Source organism: Heterocephalus glaber, unplaced genomic scaffold, assembly GCF_053883595.1.
Source record: "Heterocephalus glaber isolate CG9 unplaced genomic scaffold, H.glaber_assembly_v1.0 deba00001608, whole genome shotgun sequence".
NCBI classification, from domain to species: Eukaryota; Metazoa; Chordata; class Mammalia; order Rodentia; family Bathyergidae; genus Heterocephalus; species Heterocephalus glaber.
The window spans coordinates 13,745,491-13,772,800 of record NW_028258379.1 but is presented as its reverse complement, the minus strand read 5'-3'; the positions used below and the strand labels follow the sequence as shown (position 1 = coordinate 13,772,800).

General features: G+C 35.8%; 1 protein-coding gene across 32 annotated transcripts in view; it reads left to right on the top strand.

Moving 5' to 3' along the window:
* Nucleotides 1-27,310, top strand: part of Numb (NUMB endocytic adaptor protein) — a 149,800-nt gene that overhangs the window by 66,206 nt on the left and 56,284 nt on the right. For 28 of the 32 annotated variants that reach the window (XM_087195395.1, XM_087195392.1, XM_087195379.1 and 25 more), the window contains one exon: nucleotides 19,871-20,011. The exons of the other annotated variants lie outside the window; for them this stretch is intronic. In XM_087195395.1, coding sequence (XP_087051521.1) covers nucleotides 19,871-20,011 — 141 coding nt within the window. The remainder of the gene's footprint in view (nucleotides 1-19,870; nucleotides 20,012-27,310) is intronic. 32 annotated transcript variants of the gene reach the window in all.

Below are 27,310 nucleotides of genomic sequence, written 5' to 3'. Positions count from 1 at the left end.
TTTTGTTTTTTGCTTTGGGTACCGGGGATCAAACTCGGGACCTTGCGGTTGGGAGACAGGCGGCAGCACTGCTGAGCTACATCCCTGGCCCTGTCTAATTTATTTTACTGTACATTATGATCTCAAGGTGAATCCATTTTCCTACAAGTGACGGCAGTTTGTCTGTCTTTATGACAGAGTAGTACTCCATTGTGTGTAAATACCACATTTCTTTATCTATTCATCTGTTGGTGAACATATAGGCTGCTTCCAAGATCTAGGTATTATGAATTATGTTGCTATAATCATGGATATGAATATATCACTGTAATATGCCTTTACCTCTTTTGAGAAGATACCTAGAGTGGGAATAGCAGGGTCAAAGGGTTTTAGTTTTTTGAGCCTTGACAGCATTTGTTTTCTTGATGATGGCCATTCTTTCTGGGGTAAGATGGATTCTCAGTATTGTTTTGATTTTCATTTCTTCATCTGTTGATTGGCCATTTGTACTTCTGAGAATGTCTTTTGATTTCATTGTCCATTTTTTTGATTGAGTCTTTTATGGGGGGGTCTAATTTTTTTTGAGTTCCTTTATATTCTAGATATTAGTCTTTTGTCTGAGGAATAGCTAATAGCTGAGGTATTTTAGACCATCAAATGAAGTGAATTTGGGTTGCAAATGTATGTGGGGGCCTACCTCTTAGAATTACTTGTTCTGTTCAGCAGTAGAAAGGCAACTTAGAATGAGTGTACTACTTCACTCTTTTTCCTGAGTATGAAACTGGGGAAGGGGAATGTAACTTTATATGTAAAAGATTTGTTAGATTGCCTTGGTAGATGGGCCAGAACTTGACTTCTGTTCTCTTCCAAGAGACCATCAAAATTCAACTCAAGTTAGTAAGTTAAAAGTTTCCAGGACAAAAATAGTTTCATTGTGCCACTGATTTCTTGGCAGTTCTTGCTTCTCATAGATTTTGGTCTGGTAATTCCTTTGCCATCTGGTCAGCTATTGAATGCTTTTAGGGTATGGTATTTTTTTGAAATAAAATTTTATCCATCACTTTTAGATTTCATTTTCAGTGAAAAAACTGCTTGAATAATCTAGCATACTATGTTACTGAAGTGCTATTTTCTTACAGTTTGCTTTTTTTTTCTTTTTATGATTCTTTTATATGCTTATCAATTATTGATTTTTTAATTTTTGGTACTGGAGATCAAACCAAGGGCCTTGCACATGCTAAATACATTCTCTCTGATCAATAGCCCCCCGCCTTTTTTTTGGTACCAGGGATCAAACTCAGGACCTTGCACTTTCAAGGCAGGTGGCAGAACCACTGAGCTAAATCCCCGGCCCCCTTATTTCTTAATATAAGCATTTAAAGCTATACATTTAAAAGCATTTCATGAGTTTTGAAGTGGAGTTTTTGTTATACATATTTAAGCTTTAAAATTTTCTAATTGCTTCTTTATGCTGTGACCTATGATCCACAAGTCATTTACAAGTATAATTGTAAATTTGAAATATGTGGATTTAAAAAGGTAAATCTTTGTTACACTTGTCTTTTAAAAAAATGAGATTTTCAATTTGAATTACAAAGCAAGATTCAACTATGTGCTTTTTAAACATATATTAGTGATCAATCATATATATGAAGTTAAGATTGTTTTGGATAGGAAGAACAAAAACTAGTGCTTCCTTCTTTAAGCAAGTTAGAGAATTTATTAAATGGGCACTGAAGCATCTGATAATGTTCAAGGAAGAGTTAACCATTGAAACAAAATGTATGAAATATAAAGCACTCTGAAGGAAATGAATACTGTAATAAAGAATTATAGAGGATGGTACAGTATTTAGAAAGTGGAGAAATAAGACTTCATCAGCGAGATAACATTTAGGTTGAAACTTGAAGGATGACGGGAAAACAGAAGCACTTGAAGTGTCTGGAAGAAAAACATTTCAGGGAGAGAGAAACAGCAGGTCCAAAGTGGAAACAAGTTTGTAGTTAATGGAAAGGATCCTCAAGAGTAGGTTAAAGAGAGAATCATCTCAAGCTCAAAGCATCAGGCAGAGGCCATATGTTAATACATTAACATTTACTGACCATGTGTGATGTTCTGTGCACTGTTATAACTACTTCTTAAGTAATGTAAATTATTATTCCATACTGACAAAATGCTCAGAGTTTGAATTTAATTTGAAGAAAGCCATGGAACAATTAAGCAGTTTCATGATCCAATTTTTACACTTTCTAAAGATTACACTGACTATGGTGTAAATAGTTGCTCAAAGAGGGACAGTAGAAGAAATAGAAATAAATCCTGGTTGCTGGTTTATACTAGTCCAGTAAGAGCCAAGTTGTCTTAGACCTTGGTGGTGCTGGTGGTAGAGCAGTGAAATTGCGATGTATTTCAGAAATGTTTTGCTGATGGCATGGATAAGGGAAAGAAAGAAATAAGATTAGAGAGGATAAAGAATTGAAGAAATGATGTGTGTAGATGATTTGCCAACTTACGTGTAAGTAAAGATGAGCCGAGCTGTTTTTAATAGCTTCTTTTTTATTATTTTTATATATTTTCCAGTGACTTTTCTTCCTCTCTCCACCCCCCCCCCCCATTCTTGGAACCAGATTATTTTTATTCCAGTCTGCCTCTCCAGATTCCAGCACCTTTTTCTCATCCCACACTTGACAGATGCTTAGAGGAGGAAAGTCAGTGTAAAAGTAGGCTAACATTCTCAGCAATTTTACCCTTTTTCGTCAAGATGTTCCTTGCTAAATCAGTCTTTCCTATAACAGAACAAAAACGTAGGAATTGAATCCTCGAAGTAATATTATTCTAATGAAGTCAGTATGTGTATATGTGTTCTTGGGGTTCAGAGTGATGACCGTATGTATTTTTTATCTGTAAGACAAAAAAGTATTGCTGAGTTTTGCCGCCTGCTGCGCAAGCGCAAGGACCCGTGTTCGATCCCCGGTACCAAAAAAAAAGTATTACTGAATCACATTCAATTCACCAGTTTCTTTTTTCAGGTGAAAAGCAAGTGACCAAAGATAAAATTGGGAGAATAAACTCAGAAAAGATGGCTTTTTTTGTTTTGTTTTGTTCCGGGGATCGAACTCCGGTCCTTGCTCTTGCGCAGCAGGCGGCGAAACCACTGAGCTAAATCCCCGGGCCGAAAAGATGGCTTTTTAAAAAAAAAAAAAAATTCTTTCTTTTTGGAGACAGGGTATCTTGCCTTTCTCATTGCTGAGACAAAATACTCGATACCCAAAGTTAAGGAAAGAGGTTTATTTAGCTCACAGTGTATAGAGGTTTTAGTTCATAGTTGACTGGCTCCAAGGCAGGGTGGGATGGCAGAGAGACATGGCAGAGGAGAAAGGAGGTCGTGATAAAGCAGGGAAGGCAGAAGGCAGAGGGCAACGTGGCAGCAAGCAACAAGCAACCTGTGACCCTCTTATATCCCTTATATCTTATCCAGCCTGCCCACCCTTAAGGCAGTTAGTACTCACACCCAGGGTGAGGCACCCTTAATCCTCCCCAGAATTATGCCAAACCAATCAGTAGACTGATTTAGTAATCACACATACTTGATCCCAACATCACACATTCCAGATCCAGCTACTTCTGAAAAAGCCCCACTTATGACCACATGAGGCTTTTGGGGGTCATCCAGATATAACCTATAACATTTTGCCTCTGCCGCCCCCAAGACTCATGTATATCTCTTTATGCAAAAAGCATTTCATCCATCTCTAAGAGCTGCCAAAGCCCTAACAATTTCACCATTGCTGGAAAGTTGAAGTCCAAAGTATCCTTTGAGATTTAGGGCAAACTCTTAGCTGTGAGCCCTTGTACAAATGAAAAGAAAGTTAAACACTTTGCCATAAGATAAACATTACCATGACAAAAGATACAAACAGGGGAAATACAAAGGAATGGGACCAAAGCAAGTCCAAAATCTAGCAAGCAAACATTAAGTCCTGTAATTAATTCTATGTCCAGCATCCAAGGCAATCTGTGGCAAGATGTGAACCTTGAAGGGCTTAGGTGGCTCTGCCCCCTACAGCACTGCCAGTGGTTATAGCTCCCATGGCTTCTCTCTTTGGCCAGCTTTGCTCACTCCTTGCAGCTTTCCTCAGACAATCCACACTCCTGGCTTCTCCGTCTTCTGGTGTCTCCACTGCACCTCTGGCTTCACACTCATAGCTTCTCACACTGCACTCTCAGGGGCACACTGCCTGGTCTCCCACGCCTTCTGAAATCTGGGTGGGAGCCTTCCTGACCCCATAACTTTTGCATTCTGCAGGCACCTAAAACCAGCACCACATGGATGATGCCAAAGTCTACCACCAGCTGAAGCAGTAGCCAAACTTCTTTCTCTCTTGGCTATAAGGGTCAGGTGCCTATAAACAATCTCGAGGAACAACTTCCCTAGGTTGCTGCCATTCTAGAACATGGTGCTCTGGGGCCTTCTTCTCAAAGCAGTCTTTTCACCTTTGCAATTTTGAGGCCACAAAGGGTGATTTTTGTGATGTTCTCAAGCCATTTTTTCTGTTGTCTTCTTGCTAGTCTTTTCAGAAACCAGTTTCTCCTCTGTCAGCACCACCTGTGACCACAGGAGGCTTCGGAGGGACATGCAGTACACATAACACAGGACTTCACTGTGTACTTTGGGCTGGCTTTGAATTCTGTGTACCCCAGGCTGTCCTCACATGGTCCTCTTGCCTCAGCCTCCAAAAACATATTTCTTAAATACATATTCAGGTTCAGCTTTTGAAAGCACCTTTGACTGCAGGGTCCTTTCTCATTTTATGAAGTTCTGACTTTCCATTATTATCTTTAAGGAATGAATAGGAAAGCTCTGTATCAAAACAAAAAAGGAATTTTATGGACAAGGTTAAGTGGGAAGATGAAAATTCATAAGGCAGCAACCTAAGATTAAAGTCAGATAAGGATCATGGACTACTGTCAAATTAATAGTAAATTTTTTGTGGTTAAAGAATCCTTTGCAATTCTGATGAAAGGTGAAGAATCTGACCCCAAAAAGTACAGACACACGGATTCAGATGTGTACGTAATCTTAAGGAGTTGCTGAACCAGAAGGGAGTGCTACATTGTGGCCTCAGGGTTCAGAACATGTGATCTAAGTGTTAATCAGGGCTGAGGAGTATGTGCTAGAGAACTAGGACATTCAAACTGTTAACGCTGTTCTGTTCTCACCAATTTTAGGACAACCAAGACTTAATTTTTTGTTTAAATCTCTGGTCTGGTGGCTGATGAGCAAAGTAATTTTTAGTTTTAGCTACTGAAAAATCAGAATAATCTGTTCTTAAAATTGTTTTCCTTTGAAAAGGCTGTAGATGGTAGAGTTTTATAAAAATAAGGCAGTACGGTGCTCAGGGTACCCTTACATGTACCCTGTAATAAATCAGCTGAGCCTAGTGACACTTACCTGTCATCCCAACCACTGGGGGATTGCACGTTCAAGGCCAGCCTGGACAATTTAGCAAGACCGTATCTCAAAATTTTTGAAAAGTGGTAGGAGACTACGGTTATAGCAGTGGTAAGGCACTTGCCTACCACAAATGATGCCGAGTTTAATTCCCAATATCAAAAAAAATTAAAATAGAAGCTAAGCATACAAGGAGAAAAATAATGTGATTGTTTAAAGTGAAAATAGTGTTGACAAAGTGAAAATTTTTAAAAAGTGAAAATAGCTCAGAGGTAGAGTGCTTGTCTAGCATGTAAAATGCCCTAGATTCCATCTCTTAACACTGAAAAAAAATGAATTTAAATATATTGACCCTTTGTTTTCTTGACTTTTCTGTGAATCTTTGTGTAAGTTAACTTCTGTCAGAAAACTATGAACTTTTAAAATGAATTTTATTAGTTCTGCATATTAACAGATACACTTACTTAGCTGTTGGTGATAAAGCTTGTTTATTTGGCTCAATGCCTTGGTAGAATACTGAACCAATAATATAAGCTAGTAAGTTTTAAAAAGTTCCACTTAGGCAAATTATTATATCAATTGGACCAATGTCTAATATAACCCAGAGTTGTTAAGATTTATTGATCAAGTAGGGGATTGAGCTATCACTACTCCTTGGACCATGAGTCTAGGATTCTTTATTTTTTTTTTCACTTATTTAACCTGATCAAGTAAAATAGATTTTTTTTCTTTAAATCTTGCAAACAAGCTCTACATCATAAAAAACACTAAAATCAAAGTGAAACTACTACATAGATGGCAATTCTTTATATTTTGGCATTTTAATATTCATGCTATGTTTTTAAAATTGAAATAAGTTTTATGCCAGCCATTATGGCATGTGCCTATAATCCCATCACTCAGGAAGCTAAAGCAGGAAGATCACAAGTTCAAGGCCAGACTGGGATACGTAGCAAATTCAAAGCCAGCTTGGACTATTCTGTCTTATAAAACCCCAAAACAAAAGTTTATTATTAATATTAAGAAATCAAAGAAGGAAATGCAAAAATGAAATACTTTATGCTTGTATAATACATTCTACTTTAATGTCATGATTGAATGTTTTAGATTAGATTTCAAAGAGTGAACAAATGAGGTTTTTTTTTTCTTTTTAGATAGACAGATACTTAATGCATATTTTTCTTATAACTTCCCCTTTAAAATTTGGAATAGAAGTGAAGAACACAATGGAATTGTATATACAGTGGTACCTTGGTTCACAAACTTAATTCAATCCACGATTCTGGGGAAGATGGCTGCACCCATGTTCTTGCAGGGAAGATGGCCAGGTCATTTCATCATCCAATGCAGAGTTCACAAACAGATGCAAAATTTTGCCGAATGCTTTGAGAACTGAATTATTTGTGAACAGAAGCATTTGTGAACTGAGGTATTACTGTATTCTCATTTAACAATGTTTGTTTGGAGAACCATAAAGTAGAAGTCAGAGTTAAAAATTATTTAAATAGTATAGATGATATAGATGATTATTTCTACAGTTCTACTCATTGAGTTTCTTCTGTACTGTGTTTTCTGCATCCCACATGAATATGTGTGATTCTAGTGTTAGATTTTTTTCACATAATACAGCCTCTAATTATAAGACAGGTAGCATTCATCTATCGCTACTTGATAACAGACTGTTGTGCACTAGGATAAAAACTGGCGATGTTTATTGAAAAATATATGGTGCTCTATAGATAAGTTGTGGTATTTCAATATAATTTTGAGTTTATATCACTTTTGCCTTCAGCGCTACCTTTGTATTCAACACTTAAATGAGATTAGAATCTTCTAAAAAAAAAGTTAAGCAAATTTAAAGTAATATGTGAGTGTACACTTTTTTTTTCAGATGTTTATAGTGATGCCCATGGTTTTTTGTTTCTTCTTGTTTTGGGTTTTGGTTTTTTTCGGGTTTTGTGGGGGTTTTTGGTACTGGGGATCAAACTCAGGACCTTGCACTTGCCAGGCAGGTGTGGTGCCACTGAACTAAATCCCCAGCCTGTCTTTTGGTTTTTTGAGACAGGGTTTTGCTGTGTCATCCAGGCTGGCCTGAGACTTACATGGTAGCCCAGACTGGCCTTGAACTCCTCCCTCAGCCTCTCTAGTGCTGGGATTACAGTTGTATGCCACCATACTGGGCTCTAATACCCATGGTTTTATATTTTAGTTTATATATTGTTACATTTGGAACCACCTAATATAAAAATTAAAATAATTTAACATTTTGGCTACTTGATCTTTTTTTTTTTTCTTTTCTTTTACAGAGTAGTCAGGGCCAAGTTTCCTGGGTATATCTTATGTATCTGTTTTGTATATCAAGTGTGTGCATTAGGGCTTTATTTTTTGTTCTGTTTTTTTCTCCCAGTGCTTTTTCCTGAAGTATATCGGATACCTTTCTTGTCCATCCTTGCTTAAGGCTTATATACAAGAGGGATCTTAAGTTAGGGGTATGGTTTGTGTGACCATAGAACAGAGAAAAGCAAATAAGCATAATTTAGGGTAAAAACACTTAGAAGAAAAATCCCCATTTCTCTAAGACTCGTACCTCTCTAATAGGCCCTTAAAAGCTTCTAGTTCACTTTTGTTTGAGAGTGAATTTTAACAGCTTTATTCATTTTAGAAAAAATGAGACTTTAATTTTGTAACTATAACTTATCTTTTTATTAGATGTGTCATAATTATGTCTTTTTATTTCTATACTGTATTGATCTTCTCAGTTCCAGAAAAGACTTTAAGTGATTTCCTATCAATCTAATTAAAAGTATGAAATAGTTTGTGTGTACAAAAGAATATATAGGTATATAGCATGATAAAATAAAAGCTTGTGTACCTAGTATTCAGCTTAAGCATGAGAACATGACTAAAACTTTTGCAGTCCCCATGTACACACTTCCTGATTATATTCTCCTTTCTTTTCCCTCTAAAGTAACACTGTTTCTAATTATTTTTATCATTTTCTTGTTTTTCTTTGCTCTTTTACCTAGTGTATATGTATCCCTAAATCTCCTTCTTAGTGTTGTGTAGTTTTGAGAGGCAGTTTAATGTAGGATTCAAGAGCACAAACTCTGATGCCAGGAGATTCTGCCATTTAGTGACCATGTGATTTGGGCAAATTACTTAATTTGGTGCCTGTTTCCTTATGTAAAAATAGAATCTACCGACTTGTAGGGATTTCATGAGGCACTGTTGTGTAAGTGCTTAAAACAGTGCCTGATACACTAGCAGTATTGACTTTCAGTTGTTAGTGCTTATAAAAATCATATCCTATTCTTTTGCAATTTGTTCTTTCAACATAATTTTGTGAAATTCATCAATGTTGATAGTTATAGCTCTACATCATTTATTGTTACTGTTGTGTGGTGATCTAATGTGTAAATCTGTTTCTCTTCTCTGTCAGTGGATATTTGAGTTCTAGGGTTTGTCGTTATTTTACCACTACAGACAATAAATAATGCTATACAGACATAATTGTATGTTCCTTCTTGTGCACTTACATAAGAGCTCTTTAGGCTATATACCTAAAAATGAATTATGAATTAAAAGGGTAAGTGTATCTTTGCTGAGCATGGTGGCGCACACTTGTAATTCCAGCACTTGGGAAGCTGAGGCAGGAGGCTTACTACGAGCTCAAGGCCAGACTGAACTACGTAATGACATTCTGTCTCAGAAAATAAAACAACATCCAATTTTGGAAATAAAAAGCTGAGTATGTATGCCACATTGAAATTTTCACATTGTTAAGAAATTATGCTTTTTATGCCATTAATTCCTGGTCTTTTTAGTTTTGTTATATATTTCCAACATATAACCTCATTTCTAGCCTGTAGCTTGTCTATATGAAACATAATTATTTTTTATTTTCTGTTAGAGAACTTTCATTTTTCTAGAGACATGGTTAGTAGTACACCTTACATGATCTGAACTAGCTATGAAATATTCTTTTAAGAATTTTAACTTAGTTTATGACTATAACAAGTCAGTGAAACTTTACCAGGTGAGTCTTTTTTTTTTTAACAGAGAACACATTTAAAAACCTTTTTTTATTTGGAGTTTTATTTGCCATTTTTTAATGATGGCTCATGGAACACTTTGAAACTGATTGTGCAGTTAGTCTTTTCCCTTTGTTTTGGGAGTCTTGTGGTTAGGGACAGTTACTTAACAATCTATAAACTTCCACATGAAACACTTTGTAGTACTATTCACCAAGTAGGTACTTAATGTTTATTGGAGTTCATTATTGTGGTTGTGGGTGAATATGCACCCTCATCTAATACACACATACATGTGTGCACGCGTGTGCACACACACACACAGAGGGAGAGGGAAGGACCACTGTGTTCCAAGAATTTATGTTGTCAGACATACAATTAATTGCCATGAAAAATATAAAAATTTTAGCTGGTCTTTTGGACAATATTGTACATATAACTTCCTATGGAATCAGTCGTATTAATGAGTAAAGTGAAAATAAAATAGCAAAGTTGTGTGTCAGTATTTTATCCTTGGTTGTGTTAAAATACTGTTGTGGATCTTGAAGTCTAATTTCTGAATCTATCATTCAGGGTCCTCCATAACTTCAAGCCAGCATGAATGGCTATAAATTTAAGTGCCTCAAATTTAACAAGTATAAATGTAAATGTAATTTCTTTAATTTCACCACAGTGTACTTTAATACACCTTTCTCACATTTAAATAACCTAAATGTGATTTCAACAGATATATCAATGAATAGTGCATTTTCTAGATTTCTAGATGGAAGCATGATTCAGGAGACACATCTACCTGATTTTCATACACTCTCATGGGGAAATATTGGAAGATAAGGTTAAAAGCTTTAAAATGAGCACAGGAAGCTTAAAGTTTATTTCTGACATGTCTCTAATTCTTTCATATCCAGTCCATTAATTGTGGTAATGGATGGAAGCGTCAGTATCTCTCTGAGGAAAAGTTAAAGCCTTTGGCCTATAAGGCTAAACATGACCATGCACCCCAGAACCCCCTTGGTCTCATCTGTACTACTGTCTCTGTCCACTTGTGACCATTTTGCACTGGAACCACTAACTTCCTTTGTGTTCCTTAAACTTTAACAAGCTTCTTCTCTCAGAGCTTTGTATTGATTATTTGCCTTCTAATTCTACTATCATGGCTCACTTTTTTTTTAAATCTCTTTCAAAGTGTGGCTCAAATATCACTTTATTCAAGAAAATTTTTGCCAGGGGACTAAGTTAAAACTAAAAGGCCAGTCATAACCCCAGTTGTTCATATGTGAGGCTGGTTGTAACTTGAGGGTACACTGTATTTTATTATTTTTTTCAAAGAACCAGCTCTTTGATTCATTGATTCTTTGTATTGCTTTTTAGTCTCAATTTTGTTAATTTCCACTTTGATTTTTATGATTTCCTTTATTGTACTAGGTTTGGATTTAGACTGTTCTTGTTTTTCTGGTATCTTGAGATGCATCATTAGGTTAGTTGACCTCGCCCTGTTTTTCTAATGTGAGCATCCACAGCAATAAATTTCTCTCCTAGGACTGCTTTTGTTGTGTCCCATAGGTTCTAGTATGTTGTTCTTGCATTATCATTTGATTCTAAGCATTGTTTAATTTCTTCCTTTTTTTTTTTTTTTGTGACCCATTGAGTATTCAAGAGTATGTTATTTAGCTGGGCATAGTGGCATATGCATGTAATTCCAGCACTCAGGAGGCTGAGGCAGAATGATTGCCACAAGTTTGAGGCCAGCCTGGGCTACACAGTGAGTTCAAGGTCTGAACTACATAGCGAGACCCTGTTTCAAAAAAAAAAATGTTATTTAATGTCCAAGTGTTTTTAAAATTTCTGTGGTTGCTGTTGCGATGAATTTCTAGTTTCAGTGTGCTGTGATCTGGTAGTATACATGAGGTGATTTCAACTCTTTCATATTTAAGCAGGTTTTATGGACTAGTATATGATCTATTTTGGAGAAAATCCCATGTATATTCTGTTGTACTAGGGTAGAATGGTCTGTAGATATCTTTTAAGTCCATTTTTTCGAAGGTGTGGTTCAGCTCTGATATTTCTTTGTTAATTTTTTTTTGTTTAGTTGATCTATTTGTGACAGTGAGGTGTTAGGGTCACCACTATAATTGTGCTGGTGTTTATTTGATCTTTTATGTCCTATAGCAGTGATGGCAAACCTTTTAGTACTTTCAGTGATACAAACAACCCACTGTGGCACACATGCCATAGGTTCTCCACCACTGTCCTGCAGTGTGGTGCACTGATGCTTGTATATATATGTATATATATATTTTCAATTGTTATCTCTTCCTGTTGAATTGTTCCCTTAAGTAAAATGTAGTGACCTTCTTTGTGTCTTCTGGTCAGTTTTAGCTTGAAGTTTACTTTGTCTAAAAATGAAATTGCTGCCCTTACTTGCTTTCAGGGTCCTGCTGCATGGAATATTGTTTTCTATCCTTTGATTTTTTAGTCTGTTTTCTTTTTTTTATTAGATGAGTCTCTTGAGTGCAGCAGACCATTGGGAGTTTTTTATCCAGTCTTCCAACTTCTGTCTTTGAATTGAGGAGTTGAGGTCATTTTACATTGAAAGTTATTACTGAAAGGTATTGACTTATTCCCACCAGTACATTCTTTTTCTGTTGTTGAGTCCTTTATTTTTCCTTTTTTATTTAACTGCTTACCTTATTTGCCTCACACGTGCTGTCTAACTTTTTGGCTTTGTTGTCTCCAACTAGGATATTCTTGAGTTTTTTGTTTGTTTGTTTCTTTTTGTGCTGATTTGGTGTTCATGAATTTCTTAAGGTGTTCTTTGTCATGAAATGTCCTTATTTCTCCATCAGTTTTGAAAGATAGCTTTGCAAATATTATGGCTTGTATCTAGATGTCCCCCCAAAGTCTCATGCAGTCATAGGTGGGGCTTTTTGGAAGTGGCTGGATCTAAGGTGTGTGATGCTGGGATCAAGAATGTGATGTTAGGATTGATTCATGGTGAAATGCTATGATTAATGGTGTGAATGAATATAAAAGACCGAAATATAAAAGATAGAATATAAAAGACAAAAAGACAACTGCTGTTATCCTTGCTTGTTGCTCGTCACTTACTGCTGCTTTGCTACTTTGCTGCTCTGCTGCCCTCTGCCATGCCACCCTGCCTTGGAGCCTGGCAGTTATGGACAGAAACCTCTATAGACTGTGAGCCAAAATTAACCTTTTCTCCTTTAACTTTGGGTATTTTGTCTCAGCAACAAGAAAAGTAACTAAGACAGCAGGATATGTCAGTCTGGGTTAGAAATTTTCTTTAAGGGCTTGAAATACTTCACTCCAAGCTCTCCTGGCTTTTAAAGTTTGTGTTGAAAAGTCTGCTATAATCCTAATGGGTTACCTTTAAAAGTGATTTTTTGCTCTTCTCTGACAGCTTTTAAGATTCTACCTTTGTGTTGTACTTCTCGGATTTTTTTAATTATAATGTATCATTGGGAGCTTCTTTTTTGATTGTAGTTATTTGGTGTTCTGTAAGCCTTCGTACCAGTATGTTGAGTTCTTTTCCTATATTTGGAAAACTTTCTGCTATGAGTTCTATAAACAGATTTTTTTTTTATTCTATGTGTGCTGTCTTCTGATTTCTCTCTAACTCCATTTTGCCTTAGGTTAGTCTTCTTAGTATCATCTAGTAGCTGTTGGATGAATCTTCCTTGCTGTTCATGTTTTTAAGGTTTCTCTGAGTATACTATCATTTGATTCAGTTTTGTTCCTTTTATCATGTTGGTCATTTCTTCTATTATATATTTAATAGAATTCTTTATCTTCAGGATTTTGGTGTGGTACCTTTTCATGGAGACTATTTCTTTGGTAAAATTGTCATTCATGCTTTGTACAGTTTTGGTCAGCTCTTCTAATTTTACAGTTTCTTCCATAATCACATTGGTTAGTTTGTTAGTTCTATTATCTTTTGGATTATGTTATCTTTGAGCTTCTTCTTTAATCACTTTGTCAGCTCAGCTATTTGGCATTTGATTTCCTCTCCATTGGTTCCCCTTGGATCTGCTTTGGGAGAGTTGGGAGTCTTTGGAGTCATTTTGCCTTTTTTTCATGTTCCTATTGTGTGTACATGTGCACACACTGAAAGTTGAAGTGAGAGTGAAGAGAATTTATTGTTATTATGACGATCTCTTTAGTTTCTGTTTTCCAGTGATGTGTTCTTGGCTTTATTTGTCAAGAGGCTTTGTTTACTGATTCAGCCTGTTCAATTTAATTGAGTTGGACCCTGTCAAGTGGTTTCTCTGCTTCTCCCTTCTAGGACCACAGTGGCCCTGTCGCCTCTTTCCCGACTGCGTCTATGCTTTTGTTGGTGCAGTTGCCTCTACTTGAAGTAATCTTTTTCTATAAGAAAAGTATGCTGAATGTTGACTCTTTGTATAGTGCTATTATTATATTCACCCTTTTATACAGACATTAACCTTTTATGAAGGGAAAGAGCCACCTAAAGATAAAGAAGTAGTCTTATTAATTTCTGTATCCACTAGCATTAACAATAGGGCCCAACACACAGTAAGTTCTCAAACAGTTTTTACTGAAACAGATTCAGTGGGGGAGGGCACTTTAAGGATGAGAGATAAGCGGTGATAATTTAAGTTAATGTATGGGAAGCAATAGCAATGAGAAATAGAGAAATTTGAGTAAAAAAGCAAGACCTAAAAGAATAAATGGGAGAAATCATCATTTTGGGGGTGATAGTTTACATTAATTGGTTATTTCTTAGAGTAACAGTGTAAAGAAGAGAACACAGATTGAGGACTGCTATTAGGGAGTACTCTCAATGGGTGGGAGAAAGTAGAGGAGGCTCTCAAAAGAGGCAAACAGGTGAAGAAGATAAACCAGAGAAATATTATGGGGAGGAGAGGGGTTTAGGAAGTAAAGAAATGTACAAGAAAGAGCTGGAACAGGGTATCAGGTTTTGCAGAGCAGTTAAGGAGAATACAAGATATTCTGAATTTGGGAAGTAATTGTATCTGGTGACCTTTGAAAATTCTAGTAGAATGGAGATTTCTTTTTTAAGAAAATTTGGGCTGAAAGACAAAATAAGTTTTTGTGTTTTCAGTCTTTATTCTTACAAAATTACATCCATTACATGTGTTCAATCAGAATTTTTCAGGCCACTGGTAGTTATTCTTTATTCATTAAGAAGTAGCAGTCAAGATGTCTTATAAATATTTTTCCAAATTAATTTTAGAGCTATTGTGTCAGCCATTTTCAAAAATTTTCTAGCTATGTTTTTTATATATTTTAGATAGTAGACCTTTCCCTGAGGAACAGCTGGTAAAAAATTTTTTCCCACATTGTGGTTTGTCTCTTCATCCTGTTGGTGGTTTTTCTTGCTGTGCAGAAGCATTTTAATAAGAAGAGATTCCACTTGTTGATTCTTTGTGCTAGTTCATGTGCAACTGAGGTTTTGTTCATGAAATCTTTTCCTACGCCAGTGTCTTCAAAGTTCTACCTAATCTCTCTTCCAGCCAGTTTAGTGTTTCTGTTTTAATATTTAGATCTTTAATCCATTTCGATTTTAGTTTAGTGCATGGTGAAAGATATAGGTCTAGTTTTAATCTTTGGCAAGTTGAAACCCAGTTTTTCCAGCACCATTAATTAAAGAGGCTATCTTTCCTCCAGTGAGGGTGTTTGGCTCCTTTGTTGAAGATGAGGTGGTTGAGAGTGTCTGGTGTTTTTTCTGCATCTTCTAATCTGTTCCACTGAATTGGGTCTGTTTCTTTGCCAGTACCATGCTGTTTTTATCACCGTAGTTTTGTAGTATAGTTTCAAGTTTGGGATTGTGATGCCCCCTACCTTGTCTTTGTTGCCTAGAATTCTTTTGCTATTCTAGATCTCTTATTCCAAATGAATTTTTGAATTATTTTCTCAAGGTCTGTGAAGTATGCTGTTGGAATTTCAGCTGGGATTACATTGAATATATGTAGCAGTTTTGGAAGTATGGCCATTTTCACTACATTGGTTCTTCCTACCCAGGAGCAAGGGATGTCTTTCCATTTTCTGATATCCCCTTCAATCTCTTTTTTCAGAGTGCTATAGTTTTCATAGTAGAGGTCTTTATTCAGACCTCCCAAATTTAAAGACCCAATCCAAAAACGGGCATCTGAAATGAACAGACATTTCTCAGATAAAGAAGTAGAAATAACAAATAAACATATGAAAAAATATTCAACATCACTGGTCATTTGAGAGATGCAAATGAAAAAAACTCTGAGATTCAAACTCACTCCAGAAAGAATGGCTGCTATCAAGATATCAACCAATAACAAATGCTAGCAGGGCCGTAGGGAAAAAAGGAACTCTTCTCCACTGTTGGTGGGAGTGTAGACTGGTGCAACCACTGTGGAAATCAGTATGGAGATACCTCAAAAAACTAGGATTAGAGGTCCCATTTGACCCAGCTATTTCCCTGGTGGGCATCTTGCCAAAAGAGTTAAAAGAATCACCACAGCAATATATGTGCACCCATGTTCATAGCAGCACAATTTGTAATAGCTAAAACTTGGAAACAGCCCAATTGCCCATCAACTGGAGACTGGATAAAGAAAATGTGGTTTTTTGTTTGTTTGTTTTATATAAAATGGAGTACTACTCTGCCATAAAGAATGAGAAACTAGAGACATTTATAGTTAAATGGATGCACATGGAGGCCATACTCTTAAGTGAAATAAATAGAGCACAACATGTGTAAACACCAAGTAGTTTGTCTGGTGTGAGAAACTGAAAGTATTCATAAGGATCAAAATGTATGATAGATAATATGAAATAGGAAGAAAGGTCCAAAAGGGAAGGGGAAGCGGGGTGGGGGGTGGGGTAGGAGAAAGGAAAAAAGGGAAAGGAATAAACATGAGAAAAGGAAAAAATGGAAACAAAGTCTTTGTAAATAGAGAGGGGTAGAGGAGTTGAAGGGAGGGCAAGGGAATGGGGAAAAAAAATAAGAACCAAGATATATTATGTAAAGGTACAAATTCCCAATAATGAATGTCAGTATATTGTATACCTAAAATGTACCAATAAAATTAATGAAAAAAATATTCTAGCTATGAAACTTTTTAAAAAAACTTTTATGTCGAACCCCAACTTGTAAATCAAATAAAGTGGAGCTAGTCTGTTTTAACTGTGATAGGGACCTGAAACCTTTCCTGAGAGTTATGTCCACCAGTCTTCTAGACTCTTTTTCTTTCCCTCCAAATAACCAATGGCCGCTGAGCTATTTCCATGGAAATTGTAGGGCTACTTGAAGCATAGTTTGAGAATCACTAATATGTAATACCTCACATGAAAGCTGATAGCAAACCATTTCCATACTGGAATGACAAGATATTTATATCCAGTTGGTTAATATTTACAGTCTCTTCTCTTATTCAACAACAGAATAGTACAATGACAAATAGCTGTGTAGAAGGCAAATAAACTTGTGCTAGATCTGTTTAGACAGAGGTTGGAGTCCTCCTTTAAGGAAAGTTGTCAAAGTGGTTGCTTTGTCAGCTGGAAACTGGACTGCTGTTAAATCTGTGGACTCTTTTTATTCTCTGGTCTTGTGTGTCTAAACTTGTACCTAGCAAGTGACCTCTGCTGTGATGATCTATTTTATCTTTCATTTCTTCAAATATACAGTATGCCACATATAACAGGCACTGTGTTAAGATCCCACGATACCATTTAAACAAACACAAGACTGTCTACCAGTAAGGAAATATAAGTTGCTTTAAAGTTTGATGAGTGCAGTAACAGAAGTCAGCATAAAGCATTAATGAGAGTTATATGAAGTGAACCAAAGCCAGGTAATTCTAGCTTCCTTAAAAACGTTAACTCCTGAGCCGGGGATGTAGCTCAGTGGTTCTGCTGTCTGTCTTCCAAGTGGAAGGTCCCAAGTTCAATCCCTGGTACCAAAAAAACCAAAAAAACCAAAAAACAAAAACGTTAACTCCCAAGCTGACTCTTTAAAGATAGTTAGACTTTAACCAGAGGCAAAAAGAGAAAGTTCTTTCTTCTGGGCAGACTAGGAACATGTACAGAGGATCTGGAGCTGAAAGGAGGCATGCTTTGTTTGGAGAACTGAAAGTAGTTTAATGTACCCGGTGCCTAGGATGTGAATGGGGACTGGTGAGAGAAGCCAGATGAAAAAGGACTGTGTTTGACATGCCGAGTAATTTGGACTTTATCTTGAAGGGGTTCTGAAGTGGGTGGAGAATTTTTCACTCCTAGTACTGGGGATTAAACCCAGGACATTCACACTGAACTATATCCCCAGCTTTTTTATTATTTTGAGACAGGGTTTCACTAAGTCATTCAGTTGCCCAAGCTGGGCTCCACCTTGAATCTTGCTCCCTCACCCTCCCAGAGTGCCATGCATAATACCACAGGAGAACTATTACCAAATTAGCTAATTTCCACAGGCAAGCCAGTCTTACCACACATCCATGTGTCACCATGCCCAGCTGCAAGTGGAGGATTTTAAGTAGAGTAGTTGCATGGTCAGTTTTATGTTTTAGGAAACACTCTATCAGTAGTCAGAACAGATTGTAAGCACAGACCAAGAAATAGGCTTTTGGTATAATTTAAATTTGGTTTAAATCTGTCTGTCTGTCTGTCTTTCTGTCTGTCTGTCTCAGTCTAGTGGGCCTGGTATGGAGAGAGGGTTTGAATTCAAGAGATACTAAGGAGGTAAAATCACTGGAGTTATAGATCAGAGAAGGGGTAAATGAAGGGATGATTTTAGGTGGCTGGCTTGGCCAAGTGGTAATGTAGTGGTAGGTAGGTAGTTGTCTTTGCTAAGAGAAGGAAATTAAGAAGAAAAGAATTATATAGGCTTTTTGACAACTTGAGCAAGATTAGAGATGCTTTTTATTTTCTTCATGGGTATATTTATTTAAGTAGTACTGGGGATTAAACCCAGGGCCTCACCCATGCTAGACAACAGCTTTACTGCTGAGTTTACAACCCCAGCCTCTGTATACAGTAGTTTTAAAATGTAATTTGAAAGACTGTAACAGGATGTATTTTCAAGGAAGATAATGAAATTCCTTTTGAAAATCTATTAGATAAAGGTAGAGTATTATTTAGGTCGTTTAGGAATAATAATCTGCTTAAATTCATTTTTAGAAAAGCAGGGATTTTTACACTCTTGTCAGAATTTTTACCTAAGATGTGTGGTAAGATTGGCTTGCCTATGTAAATTAGCTAATTTAGTAATAGTTCTAGTGTAATATTATGTGTTTAAAATACAAAATGATTTTACTCAGAATGCAAACTTTGACTGTTAAGTCTTTCACTGGTGTCATGTGGGAATTAACACTTGTGACAGAGAAGATGATTCTGGTTTTTTATTTTGTCATGTCATTTTTCTAGAGTTAAGATCACTTTCAGGCTAGTTGGGGTGCTTAAATCCTTCTGGAAAAGAATGAGCCATGCTTCTTAATATAAAACTGGAAGTATTAGTTTCACATTTTGAGATTTTGCTCTATAAATGGGCACTTACTGTAATGATGTTTATTCATCATTTCTTGAATGTTCTGTTGTCATCACTTAAGTCTTATTTGTCTATAGTTTTGTAATTACAACTGAGCCTTTAGCAGTATTCAAGAACAAAGAACTTATAGTAGTTTAACACTTTAATTTACAAGGGTTAATTATGAAACTTAGAGCCTTCACATTGATTCTTTAGATTACTGTAATAATTGTAGCTATGAAAGTAAATTCTGATGTCATACTGGTTTCAAGTCTTACCTTTTTTATGTTTAAAGAATATTTTGTTTTATTCCTCTTGAAAAAACAGTCATTTATAAAAAGATGATTACAGGGCCGGGGATTTAGCTCAGTGGTTCTGCCACCTGCCCTGCAAGCACAAGGACTCGAGTTCGATCCCTGGTACCGAAAAAAAAAGATTACATTCCCTATTTTGCTTAGTGTCTTCTAATAGTAAGCCAAAATAAGCCCCAAATTTCAATACACCAGAATGGTTTTTCCCTCTAGTAAGTATGAAAGTTTTCAGAAATTGTTATGAGTCTATGATTTGGCCAGTATATACAAATTTCCACTTTCACAAGTGAGAATGGATTTGAGTAGTAGATTGGTAGGGAGAATTTTTGTTGATTTATTACAATTAAAATGCTTGAAAATTCTTAGAATAACATTTCTTTCAATCCTACTAGAAGTTATTGTGGTTTTTATAAGGGCTAATACTGTAGTTGTTTTTTCAAAAAGTAAAATGATTTGTTTGGACTTGGTGTTACTCTAAGAGGAAGTGTACCAATTACTTACTTTCCCTTACCAAAACCTTTAATTTGGGTCATTTTGGTAATCCAAAGTTTAAAAATGTTAAAAGATAACTTTTTCATATTTCTTTTGCTGTCTGCAGGTTGTAAAAATTAAAATGAACAAACTACGCCAAAGCTTTAGGAGAAAGAAAGATGTTTATGTTCCAGAGGCCAGTCGTCCACACCAGTGGCAGACAGATGAAGAAGGGGTTCGCACTGGAAAATGTAGCTTCCCAGTTAAGGTAAAAGTGGATAGTTCTATAAATCTCTATATGGAAAAGAACTGACAGATGATTGAATGTAAAATTCCATTAACCAGGACAATCAAAAGAGAACATTCCAACCATGAATCCCTTCATGTTTTCTTTTAGTGATAGAATTAAATGAGAAAAAATATATTACAATTGGAAATCTCTTTAAGGATTTCTGCTGTGTAATCTGGAATCAGTACAAATAAGATGACTTCTGATGATAATGGTTATCTTGACTTATGTAAAGGTCCTGAATTATGAGGGATCAAATTATTTTTCAGTGGGATATACTTACTAAGTGATAGGGTAAAAAAAAATGGGGTCTATTTTTATTTTTTTTTGGTACCGGGGATCAAACGCCAGACCTTGTGCTTGCAAGGCAGGCACTGGAACCATTGAGCTAAATCCCCAGCCTGGGGGTTCTATTTTCTTAAACACAGGCCTGGCATAGCCTAGAAATCTTTGAGTTAATCAGAGTAGTTCAATCAAAGGGAGTTTTCTTTTTAATCATGTTACTTTTAATCATATAGAAGTCACTGTAATGTAGTGAACAAGGTAGTTTTTAAACTGAAGAAAGAATAATGCTTCTATTTTAATAGGCGCAAAGGTGAAAAATGGAGAACACCTAAATTTGTGTGTTGGTGGCTTGAGATTGATAGACGTCTATTCTGAAGGCATTCTTAAGGAAATAGGAAGTAGACACATCCATAGAAGACTAGAGAAATTACAGGTGTGAAATTAGATTTTGAGCACATTGAAACAGCTACTCTAGAGACTAGGAGAGAAAAACTTGGAGTCATTAAGCAAGTGAGATTGCAACTAGTTTGATCTCTGCTGTGTATATTTCAAATACTGAAACCTATATAATATGATAATTCAATGTTAGCATAAAGATTAAAACCTCGTTTTGCAATTCTGCTACTATACCATAATTTTTTTTTTTTTTTTTTTTGCTACTGGAGATTGAACTCGGTCCTTGCTCTTGTGCAGCAGGCGGCGAAACCACTGAGCTAAATCCCTGGCCCTTATACAATAATTTTTAATGGAGGAGGAATCTTAACATCACAAATAAAACATTACCCTATACTATATGAGTATCCCTTTGGTTTGGGGATACACATAGCACTTATTCAGTTACTAGGAATTGTGCCAATATGTACAAATAGGATAGACCAGTTTGATAATTGAGCATATGGGTGCTAGAATTGTGCATGTATTTAGCTCTTAGACCAACATCTTGCTGTATTGTGATCTACCACATGGTTTGGGGGACCACACCTTTCTAAGATAAGAACTGCCATTGTGCTAGAAATTATAATAGGTATTTTAATAATAGGCCTTCCTTATTTTGTGTATAACCATATAACTGTGATGCAGAAAGTAGTCCTTACACTTCTTTGGTATTTCTGAGAAACTAATTTCTGACTCATATAACATTTAACAACTTTCAGAACATTTCAGAGATTTTGGCCCAAAGTGTTAAAATTAGGAGTTGTTAGAATACATAAAATAAAATGAAAAAATAGTCACAGAAACTGATGAAATTTTAAAAAATGACTGTACAAATAAATATGAAGACATCAATAAAATTGGTGATATTCTTGAACTGACCAAAACTGACTCCTAAAAAAATTGAAAATATAAAGAGACCAGCTAAGTAGAAGAAATACTGTCAGGTATCAAAGTTATGTACCTCTTATTCCTACTATAAGCACAAGGGAATAATAGTATTTTCATAAAAAGATAAAATTTATGAGATGTTATCTGTTCAATACAGTCATACCATAGTACTCACCTGCTTTGAAGATCATAGAACTTGGCTTATTTTAACATGAAAATTTTTCCAGGGGCTCTTTTGTTTGTGCTCAATGTGCAAACTACAACTGATCAATGTTAATTGTTTCATGGCTTGACACCCTTTCTAGCCCAAAGAACCTTGTTTGGTATTTGTCTTTTTTCTTACTCCCCATGTCTTCCCAGACCAATTAATGATAAGTGCCGAACAGCACTGTAAGTTTTTAAAAGTTATAAATTTTTTTTTTTGAAGTGCTGGGGATAGAACCTGGGACTTTGCAGATGCTCGGCAGGAGCTCTACCACTGAGCTATATCCCCAGCCTAAAAGGTTATAAATTCTTTTAATATGTGTAGTATTACAGAGCTTGATATAGAGCATCTAAAACAGACTTCAGGCTAACTTAATTTATAGATATCAACATAAAGCTTTTAATAAAATGTTAATGTACAGAATCCAGTATCCCAAAGAATAATATGTACCTTCACTTATCTAAAGAGTAAAGAAGTACCTTTTATGTGCAGATGGAGCAGACACACACCTATATACACACACATACACATACCACTGATTGTTATTGACTAGGACTGAAGCAAAATCATACTTGCCCAAGTCATAGTTGCATATTCCAAGAAAGCAGTTATTTTGTATTTACAATCTATGCCATAGAGGTGGGTATCTAACGATTTCAACTCTCATTACATTTACATCATAACACATTTATTCTTAATTTTTAAATTTTTAATTGACATGTAATTGAACATATTTATAGGGTACAGTGTAATATTTTGACAGTGTGCACTGATCAGGGCAATTAGCATATATATCTCCTCGAACATTTATCTTTGTGTTAGAAACATTCAGAATCCTCTAATAGAATATAATACTATCAACATAGTTGCCTTACCGTGCTATAGAACACTAGAACTTAATCCTTTTATGTATAGTCATTCTTAAGATACTTCTTATTTAAGAAGTATCTTATAGCTAAGGCTTTTGTCTTCTTGGGTTTTTTTTTAGTACATATTAGTTATACAGATTAAATAGGTTTTACTTTGGCAGATTCATACATGCGTATAGCATACTTTGATCATTTCCACCTCCTAGTTAGCCCCTTGCCCTCCGCTTTCCTCTTTTCTAATATGCCTCTCCCTCCCACTTCCACATATGAAAGAAAACACACAATCTTTCTAAGTCTGTCTTATCTCACATGATGATCTCTAATTCCATCTATTTTCCTGAAAATTACATGATTTCATTTCTTATGGCTGAATAATACTCCATTATGGGATAGATAGATGGATAGTATTGTATTTATCAATTCATCTGTTGACAGCACCTAGGCTGATTCCATACCTTAGCTATTGTGAATTGGGCTGCAATAAAAATGGGCATGCAAGTATCTCTTTAGTATGCAGACTTTAATTCTTTCAGGAATATACCAAGGAGCAATATAACTAGAACAAATGGGATTTCTATTTTTAGTTTTTGGAGGAACCTCCATATTCATTTCCATAGTGGCTGTGCTAATTTTACATTCCCACCAACAGTGGAGTTCCTTTTTCTCTGCATCCTTGCCAACATTTATTAATTTTTGTATTCTTGATGATAGAATTCTGATTGAGGTAAGATAGAATCTTGGTGTAGTTTTGATTGGCATTTCCCTGGTGTCTAAAGAGGTTGAACATTTTTTCATATACTTACTGGCCATTCATTCCTCTTCTCTTGAAGTGTCTGTTCAGTTTGTTTGCCTATTTATTGAATAGATGCTTTTTTTTATGTTAACCTTCTTGAGTTCTTTATTGTGGATATTAATTCTCTGTCAGAAGATTAGTTGGCAAGGCTTTTTTCCACATTCTGTAAACTGTCTCTTCATTCCATTGTTTCATTCCACCACAGAAGCTTTTTAATTTGATGTAATCACATTTGCAGATTCTTGGTATGATTTCCTGTGCTGTTGGAGTCCTATTCAGGAAGGCTTTGTCTGTGCTTATGATTTGATGTATTTCCCTGTTCTTTTGTTCTTCTAGCCATTGCAAAGTTTCAGGTATTATACTTTTATGTCTTTTATGTCTTTTATGTCATTTTGAAGTGATTTTTGCACAGGGTAAAAGATGAGGTATAGTGTCAATTTTCTATGTAGGGATATCCAGTTTTCCCAGCACCATTTGTTAAAGAGGCTGTCTTTTCTTCAACATATGACTTCGTTCCCTTTGTAAAGAATCAGATGCCAGTAATTGTGTGGGTTTGTTTCTGTGTGCTTTATTCTATTCTCTCGGTCTCTGTGTCTCTTTTATATCAGTACCACACAGTTTTTGTTACTATGGCTGTGTGGCATAATTTGAAATTGAGTATTGTGATAACTCCAGCATTGGTCTTTTTGCTCAAAGCTTTTGGCTATTCTGAATCTTCTTTCATGTGAACTTTTTTTTTACTTTTTAAAAAAATTTTATTTTATAGGTACATTTTAGGTTTACAGTATAATGACATTGATCATTGGAAATTTGCACCTTTGCATAATCTCTCTTGGTTCTTATTTTTCCCCCTTACCTTGCCCTCGCTTCAACCCCTCCATCTCGCCCTATTTACAAAGACTTTGTTTCCATTTTTTCATTTTCTCATATTAATTCCATTCTCTTCTTTCCTTTCCGCTATCCCTCCCACTTCCCCTTCCCCTTTGCCACTTTTCTTCCTATTTCACATTATCTATTATACCGTTTCGTCCTTATTTACACTTTCAGTTTCTCACACTAGAGGCACTATTCGGTATTTACACATGTGTCCTGTTTATTTCACTTAAGAGTATCGCCTCAATATGCAACCATTTAGCTAAAAATGTCTCTAATTTCTCATTTTTTATGGCTGAGTAGTACTCCATTTTATTAAAAAACTAAACTTTCCTTATCCAGTCTTCAGATGATTGGCATTTGGGCTGCTTCCAAGTTTTAGCTATTACAAATTGTGGGGCTATGAACATGGGTACACATATATCATTGAGGTATGATTCTTTTAATTCTTTGGGGAAGATACCAAGCAGGGGAATAGCTGGGTCAAATGGGACTTCCAGTCCTAGTTATTTGAGGTATCTCCATACTGATTTCCACAGTGGTTGCATCAGTCTACACTCCCACCAGCAGTAGAGCAGGGTTCCTCTTTCCCAGTAGCCCCACCAGCATTTATTATTGGTTGATTTCACGATAGCAGCCATTTTTTCTGGAGTGAGGTAGAATCTCAGCATTGTTTTCATGTGAACTTTAAGATTGCCATTTCTACTTTTGCAGACTGTTGGTATCTTGATGCAGATTCCATCAAATCTGTAGGTCTCTTTTGGTAACTTGGCCAATTTAATAATATTAATTCTGCTGAGATATAAACATGGAATGTCTTTCTGTTTTCTAGTGTCATATTCATTTTCTTTCTTTGGATTTGTATAATTCTCACTGTAGAGGTCCTTTGTCTCTTTGGTTAGGTTGATTCCTATGGTGGGTTGGTTGGTTGGTTGGTTGGTTGGTTGGTTGGTACTATTGTGAATGGAATTGTTTTCATGATTTCTTTTTCCGTGGGTTCATTATTGGTGTATGGACAAGCTATGGATTTTTTTAATGTTGATTTTGTATCTTGTCACTTTGTTCAATTTATTAGATCTAAAAGTCTTTTGGTGAAGTTTTTAGTCTTCTAAGGTAATGGGTCAAATCATCTGCAAATAGGAATAATTTGACTTCTTCCTTTCCTATTTGTATCGTTTTTATTTTTTTCTCTTGCTAAGCACTCTAAAATTCCAAGTACTACATTGAACAGAAATGGTAACAGTGACCCCTTTGTCTCATTCCTCATGTTAGAGAAAATGCTTTCAGTTCTTCTTTCCATGCACAAATCTTAGAAATGAAAAGTTCTATAAACCAAATAAAGAATTCAGTGGAAAGCTTCACCAATAGGCTTGGTCAATCAGAAGAGAGAATTTCCAGGCTTGAAGATAAAACAGATGAATTATCACATTCCGACAATAAAGAAAAATAATTTTTTTCTTCTTTTTCCAACTGTCATTGATTTGATCCACTTTCCCCCCCCCTTAGATCATTACAAGAACTCTTGATTTCTTGCTTCCAATCTTGTCTCCTTTCCAAACTATTATTTCAGTGCTGTAGCAGTGATCTTCCTAAGTCAGTATTATAACTTACCTGCTTCATGTCTTTCTGTGCCTCTGTAATAAAATTTTAGACAGGCATTGAGAGCTCTTCAGAAGCATATATTTTTAAACTTTACTGTCTGGATTTGAATATAGGTTTTGCCATTGAACAGCCGTATGACCTTCAGCAAATTATTTAAACTTCTCTTAGCTTCAGTATCCTTATCTGTAAAATGGGGACTGGTCCCTACCTAGTATAAGAGCTCTGAGAATTAAGCACATACTATTAAAAATACACTACACTGCCTGGCCTGAAGTTGGTGTACAATAAATGCTGCTGCTACTATTGTTATTGGATGCCAACTCCATATTGTAGTTTTTGCCTGCTTTCTCATTTCTTTGAGTTTTTCCATAATGGAAATTTTAACACTGCAAATTAAATATTGCTACAGTTTGATGTTGACCTCCTCTAAAGATCCACATGTTAAAGGCTTTTTCTCCAGGGTAGTGCTACCAGAGGTGATGGAACCTCTAGGAGGCCAGGCTAGTAGGGAGGTCCTTAGGTCATGGTGGGCGTGGCCTGTAGAGGACTGTGGAACTCCAGCTCCTTCTCTTTGCTTCCTCAAGTAGTGAGCAGTTTGTTCCACTACACCATCCCTCCCTGCCATTGTCACCTGGTGATGTATACCAGAAACCAAACGCAGTCTTAGACAAGAACCTTCCAAACTGTGAGGCAAAATATATTTTCTCTTATAATTATCTCAGGTATTTCATTATAATAACAGAAAACTAACACAAACATTTCTTTAAAGAGGGGCCTGAAGCTTTTGATAGATGTATACATTGCTCACACCAACCTCTCTTAGCTTTAAAAATTCTGGTGTTTATCCCAAGAGATGGGACATGTTTTGCTGCCTATAATATTATTGCCTTAATGTGAAATCTTCTACATCCACAATAATGTTTCATTTCAAAGCTGCCTCATGGCATAACTTTTTGGAAGATATAGTACTCTGTAAGACAAATAATGATCTAAACTTAATATTCAGCCATGTGTAGTACCAATTAAGTAAATCAACTAAAGTAATGGTTGAACAGATATATTGTATTCATAGCTAAGTTTGTTGGCATGCTGGCAAAGACTGCATAATTTTTTAAATCAGACAAACAATTTAAACAAATAGTTGATCAAATAAGATATGAATAAATGCATTAGTAGAATTTCAGTACTATTAGTCTTTAGGAATACACAAATTAAATTTTCAAGAGATGCCACTACACATCTGTTAGAATGGCTTTTTAGGAAAACTGACAATACAACTGCTGGGCAGGATGTGGAACAGCTAGAACTCCCATACATTGCTAGTGGGA